We start from the raw sequence: 20,602 nt of genomic DNA on the forward strand, positions 1-20,602 counted from the left end.
AATATCTTGGGCTGTGATGGGTACTACGTAATTGGTATGTTTAATTTCCCCTTAAATGTGAATTAATTGTTCTGGGTTAGCATATTATGAGCAGCTTCTCCAATAGAGAGTTTAACCAATTTATCCCCCAGCTACAGCAACGTAAGATGTTTCAAATGTCTCTATGATCAAATAAAACATAGATTTTTAGTTTTAAGGTCTACCAAAAGGAGTAAGTTCATATTTTTATGGGAATCATGACCAGATCGTTGTCCGGAATTCTAATCCAGAATCCTAGGACAAAGACCCTGGTAAGGATGAAAGGAAACCCCCTTCCAGGAATGAGTTGCCATTTTGTACTAGGCTTCTGAGCTTCCCCATCACTGAGTCCTGTCCCGAATTTTAGGAACAAGCCAGCTGACGAAGTGAAGAGTTTGGCCTGATCAGTAGGCCCCGAGCCCTGGGCAGGGAGCATGTCAAGAGAGGCAGGTACCTGTCATTGACTGAATCATTTTCAAAAGACGCAGGATGTCCCCATAACATTCCTAATCTCCCATTATCATTACGGTTTTTTATCACCCCTGGGTTTATTTAAACCTTTGTCAAATCTAACTCCATTCTCAGAGTACACCGCTCCTCAAGATAATAATTCTCTCAATGTATTGCCTGCTGTGAAAATAGTATCTTCTTTTTATGGCTGTTAAGGTGATTTCCCTGGAACTCCAGAGGGATAGCCCTGGTTAGAATGTCCTGGGATTTATCAGCAGGACTGTGGCCATATTCTCCATTTCCTTTCTGATTTCATAGACTTTGATCATTGCTCCCTCTTAATCTTCATCTCTCCAGATTAAGGAGCTCTAATCCTTTTTAAAAGTCTAATCTCATACAGTAAGTGGGCTGCCCCTGATCATTTTAGCTGCCCTTCCATAATGCGCTTCCGGCAGGACCGTATTTTCCTGAGGGACAGTCACAATCACAGGACAAAGGGGCAGCCCACACCACGGTTTTGGTGATTCTGCCTCATACGTCTCCAGTGGGACTTTTCTGATTGCCCTGGAAGTTTGTCCTCACAAGTTGGATTTCTTGAGTAGCATCTCGGTAGCACTTACTGGTTAAAATGATCCTGTGAGACCAATTTATGAGACTCTTAGCAAGTATCCTGGCAAATCCGATTGTGTCTAGGGAGCACATCCAACCAAATAAAAAGTGCACAGATCTACTCTGCCGTGCACATGTTTTTAGTGTTTTTGTAGGTAAAGCACTGGAGTGGTAACCATCATGAAGACACAGCCTTAGTCTGAGTCTATAAAAATGCTGACTAAGGCAAGAAAACTCTGGTCTCTATATTTTTCTCAAGCAGGAAGCAAAATGCTCACTTAGAAGTAGGTAGGTGTTATTTTATATAGAGGATTGAAATCTTAAAAGAGGATTCTTTGGGGAGAGTCTTTCCAATGTCGGTGGTCCTGGACTAATAAAAGTGTAGAACTTGAGAGCCCCTGGGATCGTGCCACTTTCCAGCAGTGAAACCTTAGCAAGTGTCTTACCCTCTCTGTGCCTGCCTCAGTGTCCTCATATGTAAAATGGGGGAAGTGACAGCCCCTACCTCATAGAGTTGTCTTGAGAATCCAATGAGCGTACATGAATATTATTAGCACAAAGACAGTGCTATATAAGCATTTGCTTGTACTCATTTGTAGAGCCGAATAAAAGTTACCTTGTCCCCGCTGTCTGTCGCCCAACCACCGCATCATTTCCTGCTGACCCTAAATAGGAAAAAACAAAAAACAAAAACAAACAGAAGGACACACTGGGAGTTCTCATCAGAACTGGGACAAAGAGTTGATGCAAAACTGGTTTTGAAAAGAGAAAGTGATTCCTCGCACCTCAAGTGTGCCTATGCAGGTGACAGCAGCCTGGAGCAGCTCTGGGCTTCTGGAGTCACAGGTTCCAGAGAAAGGCAGCAGTGAGATGCCAGGGTGGGTTGGAGGGTCTGCCTCGGGCATCACCTGCCTCCCTGGGCTCTGCTTTGCCCCCCAGCAAAGTGGTAAGGTTAAAGACAGAGCTCTGTCCTAGCTCTGAGACATCTGTGGTTCTAGAAGACTGTCTGCACTCTCTGCAGAAGTCCTGTGCGTGATGCAGAGCTTTAAGCAGTAATGAAGGAGCCCCTGGGAATACAGGTGGTGGCCACATGGAGCCACTTCCACCCTTGTGGCTCTGCCGTGGCTTAATTATCTCTGGAGAAGTCTCCTGGGCGCCCATTTCAGTGTTCTCCCCAGGCCCTCTTTGCAGATATTTCAGCAGTGCCCTTGGAGATGTGGCAACTCCCTTGCTGGGATTAGAGAGACGAATTTTTCAAATTCATAGACAATTTATTGTCATTATGTTTGCTGCGCACTTTGTTGTGTTGGCCAGGGCAGCCAAACAATGAGCACATTCATCCATGAAGCTCTCATGCCTGTGGGTTTTCTCGGAGATGGTGTGGACCTGAGCAAACCCACAGGGAGTCTGTATACCTGTCCCCACACACATTCAACCCAGACAGTCAGCATGTGTCGTATGTATTGACTTCTGTATAACATACGTCTCCCCTCCTTCAGGACAGAACTCATGGCTTTTGGATTGTATAACTACCTTCATTACTAGGTTTGGCTGGTAATTTTTGCAAAACCAGCATCATCCTCTCCTTTAATTAAGCATTCCCCAAGTGATAGTCATCTGGATCTTGAAAATCTTTTTCCACTGGGATTTTGTGCTTATGAGTTTGTGGTAGGTAGCACATCCCCACACAAGTCATTCAGGTGTGTATTTTTCATCTTTCTTATGGTAATTTTACGCAACTTGTGGTTTTTTTTTTTTTTTTTTCTTTTTTAAGTCTACCTTGACATTTTAAAATGAAATCTGGTACGAAAAATGACTTTTAATAGAAGGTAATCTATTCACTGAGAACAAATGTGGGGGGTTGAGTCAGGGTGAAGGCAGAGGGATGATCAGAAGCAGAAGTAGGTGGAAGAAGATGAAAGGCTATGGTTTCAAGGCCACTGCGTTTCCTTTAACATAGCGGGTATTTTTCAAAGATTTGTCATCTTAAGGGAGCTGAAGATGTACAAAATACTCTGTATGCAGAGTCCTGAAATGGCCTTTCAGCAGGGCCAGGCCCAGGTCTGCAGAGCATCCCAGGTCTTCCCACCCCAGACGTTACCGCAAGACCCTTCGTGTGTTGGTAAGGTTCTAGAAGGCCTCCAAAGGCCCCCCGGGCCATTCTGGAATCTGTTTCTCTGCCTTTCCAAGCTATTTACCTTCCTTGAAAAAGGAATTTCAAAGCCCTTCACAAACCCTTAGGTTGCTTTGGAGATATGGCTCATGCTTAGTTTTGCAAAGGGTAATTGTGGGGGAGAAACCCATAGGACTCCCTAGAAATACAAAACAGAATTTCTCTGGCTTTTCTGCCTTGAATCCCAGTCCTTTCCCGAAACAACCCAGGTACTGGGGAGGCATGGGCAACTGTCAGCAGAGCGGCCGTGTCTGCCGTGACCTGGTGTTCTCTGAAGCTCTGCTTGATTATCATCCGTATCTCCCAGTCCCTTTTGTGGTGCTTACTGTGAGCAATCCTCTTCTCACTGTCTTGCCCGAACCCCACTTCCTAGCTGCTTCTCTCTAGGCTTCTCACTGACATTGCTCTGTCAACACAAATAAAGGGCACGCAGGCCAGTTTTAATGTTAGCCTAGGCGAAGCTTCATTATGAAGGTAAATCTCCTGCAGACAACAATCACGTAATGCATTCTCGAACGAAACAGGAGTAACTGTGGATTATCTGTGCCCCAGCTTCCCTTCACGCAATATTGGAGAGTTGATGCCATGTTGTTCTTGAATAATCTCCCATCCGAGAATGTCACCAAGCTTGGCCCTGTCTGCTTTACCGCCTCACCCAGTGATTGTAGCAGAAGTGAAGCTTCAGGCACTATCAGCCCGTCTGGAACTCGGACACGGACGGCACATAATTCACGGGGCTGACTTGAAGGGAAGTTCGTTAACGCCGCACAGTGACTGGTGTGCTACGTCTTTTCCCATCGGAGCTGATTCATTACCTGTGTCATGAAGGAGGGATAGATTCCTTCAGTGAGTTCATTTGAATATTTGCTGGCAGGAAAGCTCTTGAGGAAGAGGTCTCAGTCTAAGCAGGGCAAGAGTGGCGTCCTCCCAAGATGCCAAGATGTGGGTCATTGTCTATTCCCGTAGACTTGGGCAGCCTCACTCGCATCTGAGTGGCATGACGGTGCGGGGTGAATTCGGGGAGGTCGATCCCAACTCCTCTTGCAAGAATAACTAGTGTGCTGACCCAATGAGGGATGCAGGATTAGTGAAGAATGAGAGAGCATCAGGCCTTCAGAAAAGTGGTTAGCTCTTAAGTTTGGCTGAGAGCAGGGGCTGGCACTCTGTAGCTTACAGGCCAGATCTGGCACTGGGTCTGTTTTTTATGACCCTTGCTAAGAATGGTCTTTAATATTTTTAAAGAGTTGTGAAAAAGAAGAAGAATATGCAACAAAGGCCCAACGTGGCCCGCAGACCCTACGTACTTACTATCTAGCCCTTTACAGAAAAAGTTTGCCATCCCCTGGCTGAGACTCTTTTTCTTTGGTAGAGCGTGAGCTCTGAGAGCCCTTCTACTTCTGAGGTTCTACGATTCCTTGAGGCAATAGTCTTGTCCAGCTCTTACCGTAACGGCCTACCAGATGTGTAATTCCAGCAGAGAGCCTGCTGTTGTTTTTCAGGTGGGAGAGCAGCTTCATAGCATCTTGGGGGTGGAGGGATAGGAGAAAAGATTAGGTTTTCGTATTTGATGCTTTTTCTCTAACTTTGTTTTTGTTTTATTTTGTTTGTTGCTCACTGAGTCACTCTTTGAAACATACGCAGAGTTGGGGAGAGAAGGCAAATTTACTTCATTACAACAAATAACACAACTATAATTAGATTTCCTAATGCATCCAATACCAGAACCTCCAAGCATGAGCAAATCAACTGGCCACTTTAAGCTTATTTGGTGAACCAAGTTTCAGCCCCACAAAATAATTCTGACAGTCTCACAGAGTTAATCGTGAAGACGTTTGTCCTTCTGTTCCCAGCAAACTATTACTTCCTTTCCTGAGGCTCTGGGAGGGATGGTTTTATTTATCTTGATATCTGTAAACAGAGTCGCCAGTGGAATGTCCACATAGTTTAAAATGTATATGCAGATTATTAACAGGTAGAGTAGATGTCAAGACATTCTTTTTTTATCACCTAAAGTCACACTCAAAATGTTCCATTCTAGCACATTGTTGACAGCCTTGCAGTGTTTTTATCAATGTGTGTGTTGTCAACATCTTTAAGGTGTAGAAATTCTATTGTGAATTCTGTGTTTTCCAAATAACTACTCTTTTTTTTTTCTTTTGGACAATGTCAAGGTCTTTTTTTAAACATTGAAGTGTAATTCACATACAGTAAAATGCACAGATCTTTCAGTGGGCAGTTTCATGAGTTTTGACAAAGACATGAGCTATCCAAATAACTACTCTTACAAGATAAAGAGTTAAATTAGGGCAAGGAAGCAAAGACACTCGCAAGGCAGGCCTTGGCCCTTCCTTCGTGCTGCTGAGGGAAGTCCATGTGAGAGGTGACAGCCAGAGCCTCACTGCCCAGGTGGGCTGACCAGAGGCCCCTTCCTGTGATCCATTTTCATGGCGCTCCGCTGTGCTTCCAAGGTAGATCCTATCCTCCCTCCTTGCAGGGTCCATGTGGCTGTTCGTTCTTCTTACTACATGTCCTCCAGTGGGACTTTTCCCCCGTTGTCCTATCTGGTGGCCACTTTGCTGGCACTTATAAGGGCTGGTGTGGCATGGGGGGTGTCAGGCAGTTTAACTTGGTGGTAATTACTGCAGTGGAGGTCCCTGCCGTGGCGACAGGAGACGGGAGACATACTTCCCTTTTGCCACTTTTCCTAATTACCCCGGAAGCTTTCAGCCTGGCTGAGAGCATCCTTGAGGCTGTCACATGGATCTCGCTTAGGGTCCTTCCCCAGCACTCCCTGGGTTGGTGCCCCCACCCCACCCCCACCCACAGCCCATGAACATGACATTGCATGGTGCGCACAGACTGGGAGCAGCTTCCACCAGCTGGAACCTCTGATCCCAAACCCACTAGAGAGTTTGGCTTTTGGATTTTGGCAAGAAGGCCTGTTGCCCATCAGGTCAGCATGAATAAAGATTTCTTTCTTCCTCTCTTTTTTTAAAGTCAAGCATCAACCGACACTGCCCCCAGAGCTCTTTTTCTCAAGGCAGTTTAACCCCTTCTCTCGAGTACCTTTATTTTCTATAGTGAACGTGCGCACAGTATTTTGTCTCACAGTAATTCTTTCCCTGTGAGACAACCAAGAGATCTACTATATGTAAAATTTGAAAGCCAAATCAATTCTCAACCATCTTATCATTTTTAAAGTATGTTTATCCAGCTTTGTAGGAGGAACGAGCAGACTGTTTGAAGGCCACATACTTTTCAAACCTTGGTTGCAACACGTTTGCCCCGTTTTGAAACTGTCTTTATCAGGCCGAGAAAACGAAAATCTATTTGACAAAGTGGCACTCTGGCCAGTTTATCTTGCAATATGGCTTTAGCTCACTGAGTCTATTGATTTCCTTAAATTAATGTTTACAGAATGCTACTGAATTTTGCTCAACAGAACATTGTTCTTTTGAAGGTTTATAAAAAAAAAATGATACAGACTGTTATTGCCATGTGTTCCTTTGCTTAGACTAAGGAAACACGGGGGTGGGGCGGGTAACTGGGTTTTTTTGTTGTTGTTGTTTTGTTTTAAGGACAGCCTTGAACTCTAGCCACTTCCTATAAGCATTTAGTCTTCACATAGTTAAGTAGCAAAACACATAAGTAGGAGGTGAGCCCACTCTTAAGCCTAAAACTGCGTGGGCACCACACTAATCTAATCCTGTAAGGTCCCCGAAAGCTGAATGTCACCTGGAGCATCAGAGTCAAAGAGACTTCAGTCCAGAGCCCAGTTGTGGCTGCAGAATTGTCCTTGGCCTCATTCAGTGTGGCCCGGCAGGCATCTGCAAACGATTTCGTAGCCAGTGTTCTCTGGATAACTCCAGTCCTTCCAAACAGAGGTGTGAGCATCCTATTAAAATTTAAACGCCACATAGCCATTTGGTGGGAACTCTTAACTGAAACACCTTGCTCTTTGACCGTGGCACTCAGTGCCTAATACACCAAACCTAGTCTCTAGAGGTGATTTTCAAACTAGCCTTCCCGGGGTAGCATCTGTGGCCGTTCAGCCCCTGACAGGATTCAGGTCACAATCATGAAATGACCAAAGTCAAACTTAGGAAACACAAGGCAACTTTTCTCAATGTGTTGACTCAGCCAATAAAATCACGCACGTGAACCTCCTCAAAACATTTCTCAAAACCCTGCTTCGCCTACATGTATTTATCACAGTGAAACAGCTCCCAGGAACTGGGCTCTTCCTTAAGGTTCAAACCACCGCCTTCCCTACAGTTTTATGCTTTCCAAAGCACATCCGTGCTTGTTTTCCCATCTGATTCTTCTCCATAATGAGAGGGCACCGGAGCCCAATCCCACGATTCACGCTGGGTAGCATCCGGCACCCTTTCGCCCCTTCCCTTCCCGCCATTCACCCAGGATAAATGCCTGCGTGCCTGCGGAGGAGACCCCCAGGAACGACATCTTGTCACCACCTTTCATAGCCCCGTGGGTCCGCGCTTCTGCCTCTGGCAGGAGAATTCGGTGAGAGTGAGACAGTGGAGAGGAACAGCAATTGGGTGTCTGTTCTTGCCTTTTCGGCTGATAATCTCTATGAGGAGTCACCAAAGCATGTGAGTTTATCCATTTAAGTCCACTCTGTCTGCCGTCTAAGTCCCCAGCTTGTGCCCCTGCCGTCAGGAGATATGTCTCTCCTTGATCAATATTTACTTAACAAACAGCAGGGATGGGAGAGTTTGTTTAGAGGAATCATGTGCACACGAGGGTGAATGGATGCTCGGGAAAGTACTTCAACTCCGTCTCATTTCCTAGGATTTTCGTGTGCGTGTGCACGCGTGCCTGTATGTGCACATGCACGCACGCACGTAGAGACGCCCTTTCCCTTTTTAATTCTCCAAAGACACTTGGAGGTCATGGAGCAAAATGCCTTGCTCTATATGATCAGTACATTGTTTATACCGGAAGAGACCTCGTGATGTAAATTCAGCTTTGAAAAACCCAGCCCAAAGTTTCATTTTCCTTTTGTGCGCCTCTACAGGTTAAACATTTTGGACAGGCTCTTAGGGCAAATTAGATGCACGAGCCTCTTCCTTTGACCCCTTTCAGATAAGTGGAAGGGAAGAAAATGCAGATGGAAACAATAAAAGCCATTTGACAAGGCAACTCTAACAATATATTTTTGATGGCATTATATTTTATTTATTTATTTTTCAGACAGTCCAAGGAGCAACGTAGCTCTTGAGAATTTCAAAGCCCCTACCCAGTTTTCAGAATCAGCTGTGTTTAACTCTAGTAATGAATAATACCACGGTGCTGAAGTTTAGAGAGCTCCATTCTTTCAACTTCACTCAAACAATTGCTTGAAGGCTCAAGTCAGTGCCTTCAATGCAGTTGACTTGAAGGTATCTGGGTCTAGTTTGAGGGGTTTTGTTTCTGTGTGTGGGTAGAGGCTGGGGTGGGGGGGAAGGCTGGGGGAGTTATTTATTTATTTGATTTTGTGAATCGGAGTTGTAAAAGCCATCTGAAATATTCATGCAGAATTGTCTGAGAAGCCCGTTTCTGTTTTATTTACTGCACAGTAGAGCAGCCACAGCGGATTAGTTCTACAATACCCGTAACAAAAGCCCAACAGCTGATGCATGTGATGTTAGGAGGTGACAAAACAGTTAAAGTATGCTGCTGGCTACAGGCAGGCAGTCAGCAGATGCAGACAAAAGGGTTTGTGACAAGAATAACTCTCTCTCCAAGGCGAGCAGTGAAGAGTATCCAAAATACCGTTACCCTTTTCTCCTTGACATTGTCTTCTTACAGTCAGCATTTTATTGCCCTTTTATAGTATTTTTTTTCTTTAAGAAGTGGAGGAGAAAGAAGAAAGAAAACCCACACAGAAAGTAATTCACCAAAATATTAGGCAGGATTGCACTTGTCCATCAGTTAGTCATTTCTGCCCATACGTACCTTTTCTTTTCCATTTCCTCACTGAAGTTTGAAAAAAAAAATAGTTTAAGAGATGGACTGGAAAGATGAGCTCCCTTGATAGGATTGCAATCTATTGATTGATAAGCTTGATAAGCCATTCGAGCCTTTGGTTGTTGGGGAGGGGCTGGTGAGAGAGGTCTCAACCTGGTTTGTTTTCTGTCCATTTCAGCAAAGATCATGTCCCTGATGAAACTAGGCCACTGGACCAATTTTTAAAGGGGATGGAGGATGGAAAGGTATCCACGGGGAGCTGTGCGAGGGGCAAGGTTTAGGTCTCCCGCAGGAGGCTGGTGGATGTTTCAGAGGTGTGAAAAATCAGCTTCTCTGTCTCCAGAAAATAGGAGAGGCTGTCTTCTTTTTAACCTTTGTAATTCCCCTTCTATTCTCTGTGACATTCATTCAGCTGCCAAGAGCGTTTGGCAAGGTTTGGGCCAGCGAGCACACTTCCAGTGACCGCTAACCTTGGTATGTCCTGACACTTATGATGAGTGTCTGCAGGACACAGAAGGCAGGCAGCCTGCTATGTCAGGCTTTTATTATGTACTGCAGAGGCTAGGGACAGTCAGTTTAATAAAACAAATCATCCTTGAAGGTAAAGCAACTGGGAAGAGGAGGAGGAAGACGGGGGGAAAATGTGTCTTTGCCACTCATACTGATTAAAAAAAAAAAAAAAAAGAACAGCCAAACAACCACCCACCCAACCCACGGTGTGTGCGAGCGTGCGAGCGTGCGTGCATGCGTGTGTGTGTGTGTATGTGTGTGTGCTTCGGTGCAACCCAGCCACGGACTCAGCAGGCTTGAAAACGCCCTCCCATTTCCCCCATTTTGTCTAAGCCCACAAGGCCCTCCTTTGCTCTGAGACTCAAGCACAAACAATGTTGATGATATGGGTGGCTGCTGCGGGCCAGCCCCCTTCAAATGTATGAGTGCATTCAAGTACCTCCTCGCAATTATCCCCTCCTCCAAATATCAAGGCAAGGAGACGCGAGACCATCTGGGGTAAGGTTCCTATATTGGGAGGCCTTTTATCAAAGCGAAGTTTCCACTCTCCTCTCCTGAAGAACACTCAGCACCGCAGCTCCCACAATAGCTGCAGAGTTGCAGCCAGAGACTTTGGGAGCCTTTTGTTTTTCCCCTGTGGCATGTCCAAAGGCACAGCCCTCCCTCCCCCTCCCAGCGGCCGGCATTGTCTTGCATTCCAGGGACTTGATTGACTGTTGCCACCTGATGCTGAGGAGATACTCTAGGGTTCATTCTGCAGATTGTTGGGTTCTATTAAAAGAAACCCAGATAAGGGATTACTTGTCACTAAGGGATTTTCTGCAGATGTTTATTAGTGATTGGAAATCCATTAGTTGTGGAGAAGTACAGAAAAATACAGGCAGCACCATTCTCATAAGCCTGAAGTCGAAGACAGCACCCCCGAAAATCAGAAAGGCCCCCCCTCACTTACTCCCTTAAATGGAGTTGGGGAAACTTTTCTAGCAGAGAGGTAAGGGTCTCTTTTCCATGGGTGATATTTCTACCTGAGGGTGGAATTCCCTGGCACTCTCTCAGAAGATCAGTTGTTACCCATCAATTTACCTCTCTGGAGCCACCAAAAAAAGATTAATTGCTCTAGTGCTAGAGGATCTCATTAGAACTTTCTTTCATTTAGCCCAATCCATTGCCTGAGTATTGCCACAAAATAAGCACTGAATTAGCAAAAAGCATTTCATTTGTTCGCAAAGAATTCATCCCTTCCCAAACGTAAACCGCTCACTGGGGTCTCCTCCTGGGAATCTTTGGTGTCATTCTCACTTATTTTGAAGCAACTAGCTCTTCTGTGGTTTTTTCTCAATCCCGGGTCCACAGCTTGTCAAGGCTTTGATGCCTCATATACATTAGGAATTACTGAAAATACATTAAAAAGGAGGCAGCGTGATTTAATGGAAAGACACCTGAACAGGTTATTGGACTTGAGTCTCTTCATCTTATAGACTCTCATCATCTCATCATTTTTCCATCCATAAAATGAGTTCTGAGATCTAGTTCAGCTCTTTAAATTCTGTTTTTTTAATCATTATTTTAAAATTCCTTTTTAAAAAGTATTTAGGGAGAAGACAAGTGTGACTCTAGAAAAGATGTGCAGTAAAGCAGAAGGCGGGGTCTCTTTATGAGCTGTTTATCAGAGACGGTGCAAAAGAACTCTGTTAAGCATTATGAGGGGTCCACAGACTAGAAACCAGGACTTTTTAATCTGAAGACATCATATGATAAATTCATTACAACTCAATATAAGGAGGTGAAAAGTTAAATAACAAAAAGATAAGCATACAGACAGCCCAAGATTACTAACAAAAGAAATGAATGTTTAGAACAGGATAAAACCCCACTAAAAACCATTAACCCACCTGGTGAATGACCAGGTGGAGGCTGCACACACCCCACAAAGACATTACCTTGATTTGTCCTCAGGCAAACCCTAGAGCTGCGCTTCCTTCCCTCCCGTGGTGCTGATGCTGCTCTAGCTGCATCTCCCTCCTCTGACTGTCTTACCCTCGGCCCCTAGCTCCCCACATCTCCCCTGGGGTCCTTGTAGGGGGTGGGGCTTCTGGTCTTCCCTGCCGTCCCTGGTTTTCCCTTCCCTACAGCTCTGCCACGTCGTGCCACAGCGCATCCCCAAGGGTTCAAGGAACAGAGGTCTTCATCATGGATCTGTTGCTAATGGCCAGGAAAACTACACTTCCTGAAATGTTTATTTTAATAAATGCCTCTGGTTATGTTTCTGTAGCATTTGGCTAACAGCTCCCAAACCAAATAGTTAGAGTGGGGAGTTGCACTGCCTAACTGTTCTCCAGCCAGACACCCTCTCTCAGTGGTGCCCATTTGATAAAATGTGGAGGATTATCTTTGGGGAAGAGGGGAGGGTACTCTAAAAAGGCTGCCTAATGACTTTTCATTCGCAATCAGGTGAGTGGGAGGGCTCGTTGCTCCTCCAGGCCCTTCGCATCCTGCAAATACTCCTGTATGTGCAGGAGAATTGGGAGAAAATCATCAAAGTTCAGTAGAAAACACAGATGACGTCTCAGCAGGGAATGGCCATTGGGGTGTGTGGCTTTGCACACCCGTTGCGGGGTGGGGGTACAGCGTGGTGCTTCGACGCTTTTTCAGGCATTGCTGGTAACTTTGTCCTGAGAAAACTGGCCAATATATCGGTCTTCGGAAGGGGCTACCAAATTTTTCACTTTTTCTAGATTCTGATCGGCCCTGCGTGGGGCCCCTTTTTTTTTTCCCTCAGGAGTTATTAGGTTTCTTTCAAAGGGCAAGTGAATTACCATTGGAAGCCCTGAACTTCTTTGTCCAACTCCAAATGTGTAAAGTAGGGGCGTCTGGTGATCATTTTAGTTTTCTTTATCAGTTACTGTCATTATAAAAGGTCAACCATGCAAATTGAGAAAAGGTGGGGAGAAAGGGGTCAAATACGTTCAAAATGACAATCCCTCCTTTTACTGTGGGTAAGTGGCCAGTCTGACCTGAGATGAAAATCTTCCCGTCCTTGTATGTGTGTAGACAGATCTACAGGGCATCTGCTTCCTCACATGTCTGTACTTACTGTAAAAATAAAACATTATTAATGTATAAGTGCCCCACTGAAAGAAATCTACAGATTGTCTGGGTGTACTTGGAAAATTATGAGTTCATGGAATGATTCTGTGAATCCGTTATCTTGTTGTGGGGAAAGACAGGCCATGATTTACCATGTACCTTATGAAGAATACAAAGTGAGTGCATCATTCACTCTTGCTTTCCTTGGGCCAGCCTATTAAATAAACGACAATTAATAAACACACACACAAAACACACATACATATGTATTAATTGCTGTGAGAGAAAAGGATTAACATATAGGGATTCTGAAAAGAATGTTTGGAGAACGTTTTATCTTGGAACACATGACCTCGAACAATTCCCTTAATCTCTCTGAGCCTCAGTTTTCTCACTGTAAAATGGGGTGAATAATCACAGAGATGTTGGGGGAACTGAGCGACATAATTCACATTCAGTACGTAACACAGTGCCTGACACATAATGAGCACTCCAAAAATGTTGGTTTTTATTATTTTCAGCTGCATAAATCACACTCTTATGGAACAATCCTAATCTCAAGGTAAAGATATTTTCTGATGTAGGATTTTAGTTTTTAGTACAAATTTTGTGTTTTGGGGCTTAAGTGTGAATGTCATTATCTTACTCTTTTTTGTACATAAGGTACAGGCAGACCTCAGAGACAGTGCAGGTTCTGGTCCAGACCACCGCAATAAAGTGAATGTTGTGATAAAACAAGTCACATGATTTTTTAAAAATTTTTTCCAGTGTATATAAAAGTTATGTTTACACTTTAGTAGTCTATTAAGTGTGCAACAACATTAAGTCTAAAAAGACATACGTATCTTACTAAAAAAGACGATTGCTAAAAACGCTAACAAGCATCTGAGCCTTCATTAAGTTGTCACCTTTTTGCAATAGTAACATCAAACATCACTGATCAGGGATCACCAGAACAAATATAATATTAATGAAAATGTTGGAAATACTTCAAGAATTACCATAACGTGACATGGAGACATGAAGTGGGCAAATGCTGTTTGAAAAATGGTGCCGATTGACTTTTCCATGCAGGGTTGCCACAAACCTTCAATTTGTAAAATTTAAAAAAAAAATTAAAAAAAAAACAAAATAAAACCGCAGTATCTGAAGCAGATCAGTAAAGTGAAGCAGAATAAAACGATGTCTGCCTGTACTTTACAGTGAAGATCATTTTAATATAGAGTTTAGTACTTGAGTCATCAATCCTCTGCTACAAGCAGGAAACCAAGATTTTGGTGTTCTTCCCTCTACAATGTGGGTTTAGTTTATATCAAAAGCCAATTGTTTTCTACTTTTGAGAACACACTTTGCTTTCATAATGGAAATATGATTCAAATTCTGAAAGATGAGGTGGAGACTTGCTCCGGGAATACGCCTGTTTAATGAAGTGAGGAATTCCAACAATCTGTCCCCTTTTTCTACCCTAATATTCACAACAGAATCCCAGTTTTTCAGTAAGTCTGCGTGTATCTCTTGTGCCCGTCTTTTTCTAAAACTCTACAGAGATGTCAACTCCACGTTACGATGCTACTATATATAACGTCTTTACATAAGAGAATAGAGGCCGGCCATTTTTAGAAAATGCAGGTGCCATGTAAGCCCCTTTCTGAAAGAAAGAACTTAGCTCAATTTCCTTTGAAGAACTGGAGACTTGAAACTGAAAACTTTATTAATGCCATTGTCTCCTTGTATCAGCAGGTTCCAGAGAGATTCCTGGAAGTTGCGCAGATCACATTACGGGAGTTTTTCAATGCCATTATCGCAGGCAAAGATGTTGATCCTTCCTGGAAGAAGGCCATATACAAGGTCATCTGCAAGCTGGATAGTGAAGTCCCTGAGATTTTCAAATCCCCAAACTGCCTACAAGAGCTGCTTCATGAGTAGAAATTTTCAACAACTCTTTTTGAATGTATGAATAGTAGCAGTCCCCTTTGGGTGTCCGAGTTTTATGTGTCTAGATTTTGATTTCATATGTATGTGTCTGGGAGGCATGGATATGTTATGAAATCAGCTGGTAATTCCTCCTCATCTTTCTCTCATTTTTCTCTTGTTTTCCATTGCAAGGGGATGGTTCTTTTCCTTCCACCTTTAGTTTACTTTTGCCCAAGGCCCTTAACATTTGGAGACTTAAAATAGGGTTAATTTTCAGGGAAAAAGAATGTTGACGTGTGTAAAGTCTACATTAGCGAGGAAGGGCGTTCGTTAAGGACGCTTCTGCTTGATTGATGGTTCATTGCAAATGGCGGTTGGCGGAGGGAACCCATGACACAGCACAACGCTGAAGTCAGTGATGTGTCTCTTGTTTTTCCTGCTGTGAAGGTCGGAAAACTCAATGAAACCACTTGATAAACTTTGTTTAATATTTTGTTTGGTTTGAACTCAGTAAGTAGCTTTTTATGACATGTTTAAAGATAACACCAGTGGCAGATGGACAGCTCACTTTTCAAAAGTATCCCAAAAGGCCCAATTTTAAAAAGAAACAGGATCACTAACTATCAAGCCTTTCCTGACGGAAATGGCAAACACCCCCAACTAGTACCAATTTCTTCTGGAGGCAAAGCAACTTAGTGCAAAACTGACTCTTTCACAAGATGAGACTGGAAATTCACGTGACCGCTGGTCACCCCTCAATTTTGCAATAGGTTCTTCTCTATAATAAATGAGTATATGTCATTCTTCATAGAGAAAACCCCTATCACGTGTTATTTTTCATTTATCTTGCTTCAGATATTAAAAGGCACATAAGTTTCAAATGTACTCTTTCCTCAACCTTGTTTATATGCTTAAAAAGAATTATTATTTCTGTTTAATATTTAACACTTGAGAAAAAAAAAAAACACTATTTTCTGAATACCTTTCTATGGTAAGGAAGAAAGGACATCCCAACTTGACCATAAAATTCCTGCCCACACTAGAAGTTTGGCAGCTGAGATGAGTACACATGAGAATGACCTATTTTCACATACATTTCCACACCACCCTGATGGATATTCAAAGTGGTGACAGTCAGATTAAGTGTTTCTTCGTTTTAGATACAGCATTTTAAAGCAGTTGATAAAGTCTCTTCTAATTGAGAAGCTAGTATTGACCAAAATGTGAAAAGAGTGTATAGGATGGGAGAGTTTGGGAGTTAACCCAAAAGACACAATCTCAGCACACATAAGAAAGCCAGCTGCTATTTCGTGCTTTCTTCAATGGTTCTCCTCTTTTTTTTTTCTTCCCCCCTCCCCAGATTTTCAAAGGTATACAACGTCCAATCCTTGCTTTTAAAAAGCCGAACAGCATTCACACTTGTTTTCTTCGATGGGTTTTGTGTGCAGATGCAGTAAGAATTCCTTTTTCATTCTAATAGTGTTTTCCAGAACCCTCCCTCCCCTTAGGGAATTTGATGTACATTTCCTAAAATAACACAGCAACAAACCTGGTATTTAGATCATATACAACATAAATACCGTTTTCCCTTGATTTTTATAAAAATTACATTTGACTTTGGAGAATGCAGGTTGACCCGTGTGACTAACTAGCTGACCCAATCGCTGTAATTTCACATCATTTATAAATTCTGCTGATGGACAGGAATGTATGAAGGCAATTATTGTCAGCACAAAGCCTTAAAACCTGCTGACTTTAAGTTAAACAGCGCAGTCCTGTGATGCCTGCCTCATTCAGGAGACACAGCCGCTCGCGGGGTGGACAGAGTGCAGGGGCACCGGCCGGAACACCCCCGGCTTCGCTCTGCACCCACAGCCAAACCCATCACCCAGCTTGCACTCTCCAACACAGCACACACAGAGCCATCATATCCGATTTGTTCTTGTTCCTGCTTATTTGGGGCAAAAAAAAAAAATTGGATAATGATCACATTGGAATAAAATGCAAAACTTTCCACCACCCGCCCCCCCCCCCCAAAATCCAATCAGCACAAAGTAGGGAAGCAATCTCAACTTGTGGTCACACTCTTTCGCCTTGCTTCATGCACAAATGTATGACATTCATCGTTGGCTTCAGGATACAACTGGGTCTCTGCTATCCCGTGTAATTCACATCACCATTGTGTTGCTATTTGCAAGGTAAAAGGCAAAACCATAGTGTATTCACACATATAGGCAGATTGCTGGATCTTCTTGATCTGGGGCAAAATTCGGTACTGATTCCAGACTTATTTGGATTTTTAGTGTGATTCTCCCCTGCCTTTCTAATTGAAATAGATGAATTAAGCAAAAGTATGTGTTCACAACCAAATGTTGATGTGCTTATCTGCGGTAATATCCTCCCAATGTTCACTAAGGCATAGAAATTATTTCAGAGTAGAAATTGCAGTATGAGAATAAGCTCACCTCATTGTCCTGGAAATAGAATGCAATCATTTTGCTTTTAGGTGATTTTTTTTCTTTTATTCTCTTACAATCAGAAAATCTTGTGCCTCCCAGTGCATTGGAAAATGACAAAAGCCTGTCTCTCAAAAAACTCCTATTTAACAGGTTTTTTTTTTTTTTTAAATCACCATCTTTCAAATCTTAGCTCAACTCTCACCAAGTAAAAATTGGCTACTTGCGAGAAAGTTAACTTTCTCTGGTGGGAGGGTGAAGGCTGAGGGACAGTTTACATAGAGAAACAGTCTAAAGTCCATGTTGAAATACCACATTTCCACTTATTTTCTTCTAACCCTAAATTATTTTTGATCTACACTTGAGGTTATAGTCTGTGCCTAGACCTAAATGCACCAGCGGGGGGATTTTTTAAAAATCCTTCAAAATACCAGTTTTTTCCCACAAGTACAATTGTTCTTGTGCCTTCTGTGGCTTTTGATTTCATCCTTTTGACTTTATTTCCAATTACTACAGCTGCAATAAACACTAGATTTTTTTTTTCTGGCTGTTTGACATAACGTTGATAGCTATGCATATTTTGTGTCTTTTTAAAACAAAGCGGGAGAATACGTTTTTGAAGAAGAGAATTTTTAGAACAGTTTGATACCGCAAATTATTTTTTCCTCAATTGTTTGAGCAGCATTCGAGTTTTGAAAATTCTTGTAGAAGCCAATTTTTTGTAACTGTGGTGCAAATCTTGTGTTTTCTTAGCCTAATGAGAAGTAGTATAGAAGCAATATTTCATACCATGTGCTATATATGTGTGTACAGATGTGTGAACATAAAAACACATACACACATATACACACATGTAAAAATATACATATATATATGCGTGTGAAGTGGAAAGCTTACCTTTTCCTATCTAGATTTAAGGACCTATTTTAGACATTTGTTATGTTTTGTGAAAAGAATGTTCTATTTGCAACAGCAAAACATTTAATTCTTACTGTATCTCTGGCTGTTTAATGAGGACGTTTCACCTTAAATGGTAAAACCAAGTGGAAGATGGTAGAATGTAGTAATTATTTAAGGAAATGTTCACCCACATATTCCTGAAGTTTGCTTTGTGCCTCCAGTATTATTTAATTAAAGTGTTTTATGTTTGCAGAATCTCTGTTGCTGTGCTGGGGATGTGGGTGAATATCATTTTTTTTAATGTTAAAAACAAAAAAAAAAGCAAAACAAAAACACTAAAGCAAGAGGGGAACTTTTATAAAGCAATGTAAATATTTAACCTCATGGCTGTTGTTACATAAGACATGAGATTTTAATAAATAACTACATTCTCACAACATCTGTTGGGTTTATTAGGAACACTACGGTGACTGTGTAGACAGTTGAAAGCATTCTTGAAAATCCTGCTCTCTACTTTGAAAAGATAACAGTCTCTTTCATCAGATGTCAAGGGCAAGGGTAATGCAGTTTCTGTAAATTTATGAAATTTCTTTTCTATGTACATGAAGACATTTAGGATATAACCCCCTCCCCATGCACACACAAACACACCCACACACACACACACACACACACACACATACAGGTCAAATTAAATCATAAAGCTAAAGATTGGGGGAGCGTTAAAAATAGGATGTTCCCCAAAAGCAATCATAAATTCATCCAAGGAAAAGTGGTTTACAGACTCCCCTGAAAGAAGCAGCGTGCAGGTGAGGACAGAGCAGAATCTCTTTGCCGTGTATATTATAGAATATTCATTGGTGTGAATAGTACAAATGTTTCGTTCTGGTACAAACTCTGTGTTTGCAAATTACAAGAAGCACTGTTTTCAAAAAGCTCCCCTTAAAAGAACGTAACTGGTTCATATGAGTGAGCAGTTACTGTCTTGCACTTACATGTGATGTTGAAGGAAATGCAGTTTTGTTTTCTGTAGATCTGTTGGTTGTAAACCATCTATAAAACTAAAGCTAAGATACTCGTGTTCAGAGCTGGGATCAAAACTGGTATTTAACCTTTGCATCTTCTTATAATCATCCTTCTAAGGATATAACAGAATCTGGAAGCATCTGGACTTTGAGTCTTTTCAACTAAGCCCTCTCTCAAATCTGATACCCCCTAAAATGCACAAACATGAGCAGAAAAAGTAAGCAGATTGGCCTTCTTTTGTGAAAATGGATTCATTCTTTATTTTTAAAATATTTGAATCCTCCCCCTAGCGGGGCAAAAGCATTTTAAAATTGTATATTACCACCTCAAAATTAGAATTAGGAAAGCAAATATTTTGGGGGTTGGTCTCTGCAATACCTAGAAGAATCAAGGGTCGTGGCTTCCCCCAATATTGTCCCAGCCATTTCTTGTATGTATATAGTATAAACCGTGACAAAACACTGCCTTTATATTATTTAGCAATATGTTGTAAATAGCATTATTAAGCTCTTTTTTTTGTAATAAAGACCCTTTGATTTGAATATAGTACAATAACTGAACTGATAAAGTCAACTTTTGATTTTTTTTTTTTTAGCTAGAGGCAATTTCAACTGTGGATTTTTGTTGTTGTCTATTGTTCTGAAGACTTTGCATAATTTATTGGTTTAATTTATCCTAATTTATTTGATGAAGGTGTACAATTTTGTATTACCAAGGATGTACTGTAATATTAATTGATATGATAAAAAAAAAATGAGACTCCCTGTCCATATTAAAAAGTAAATAAAAAAGGTGCAGTAGACAATTGATTTTAAAGTAAAAGTAAAAAATTTAGTTTGGCAGCTACTAAATTTTAAAACAAGAAAAAAAAAAAAGTTGTCGGGGGGAGGGTGGGAAGCGGGTTTTACTTTGTGTGTTTCAGCTTTTGTATTCTCTCCGAACTTTTACCTTTTGCTTTGTACCACTTAAAGGATACAGTAGTCCAATTGCCTTGTGTGCCTTCCATCTTCTCTTAAACTGAATGTATGTGCAGTATATATGCAAGCTTGTGCAAAATAAACTATACATTACAAGCTCAGTGCCGTTTGATTTTTTTTTTAAAACTGTGACATGTAGTTTTTGGATCTGTGTTCAATTAGTGGACAGCAGGCTAATTGAGACTGTAACATCAGTTTTCCTGTTATTACAGTTCTTCATTAGACTGACCGCACATCAATGCATGCAGCTTCTAAAAATGATCTTTTTTTCACCTCAGATGCTTGTAGCAGTGGGCCAGATTTCTGTCTGAAACCTCTTCTCACAGGTTTAACTTAAGCCCTCAAAATTTAAAGACAACAAAAGCTTTGGCTTAGAACAAGGTTGTGAGCTAAATTCAATTGAACAATTGTTAATGTCTAACGATTCAAAGAACAAGGAATGATGGTCCCAAAAGTCACAGAATGGCAGATACATTACTTGAAATATGGGGAGTGAGAGCTTGTATTGTTTC

General features: G+C 41.9%; 1 protein-coding gene across 6 annotated transcripts in view; it reads left to right on the forward strand.

The window, feature by feature from the left end:
• PROX1 (prospero homeobox 1) overlaps positions 1–20,191 on the forward strand; it is a 52,153-nt gene extending 31,962 nt beyond the window's left edge. For 4 of the 6 annotated variants that reach the window (XM_010992107.3, XM_031438584.2, XM_010992108.3 and 1 more), the window contains exon 5: positions 14,555–17,390. In XM_010992107.3, coding sequence (XP_010990409.1) covers positions 14,555–14,743 — 189 coding nt within the window. In that variant the 3' untranslated portion in view covers positions 14,744–17,390. Of the gene's footprint in view, positions 1–14,554 lie in introns of all 6 variants that reach the window. The other 2 variants (XM_064477183.1, XM_010992109.3) reach the window with 2 other exon arrangements.
• The last annotated feature ends 411 nt before the right edge of the window (positions 20,192–20,602 follow it).

The sequence above is a fragment of the Camelus dromedarius genome, chromosome 21 (assembly GCF_036321535.1).
Source record: "Camelus dromedarius isolate mCamDro1 chromosome 21, mCamDro1.pat, whole genome shotgun sequence".
Classification (NCBI taxonomy): domain Eukaryota; kingdom Metazoa; phylum Chordata; class Mammalia; order Artiodactyla; family Camelidae; genus Camelus; species Camelus dromedarius.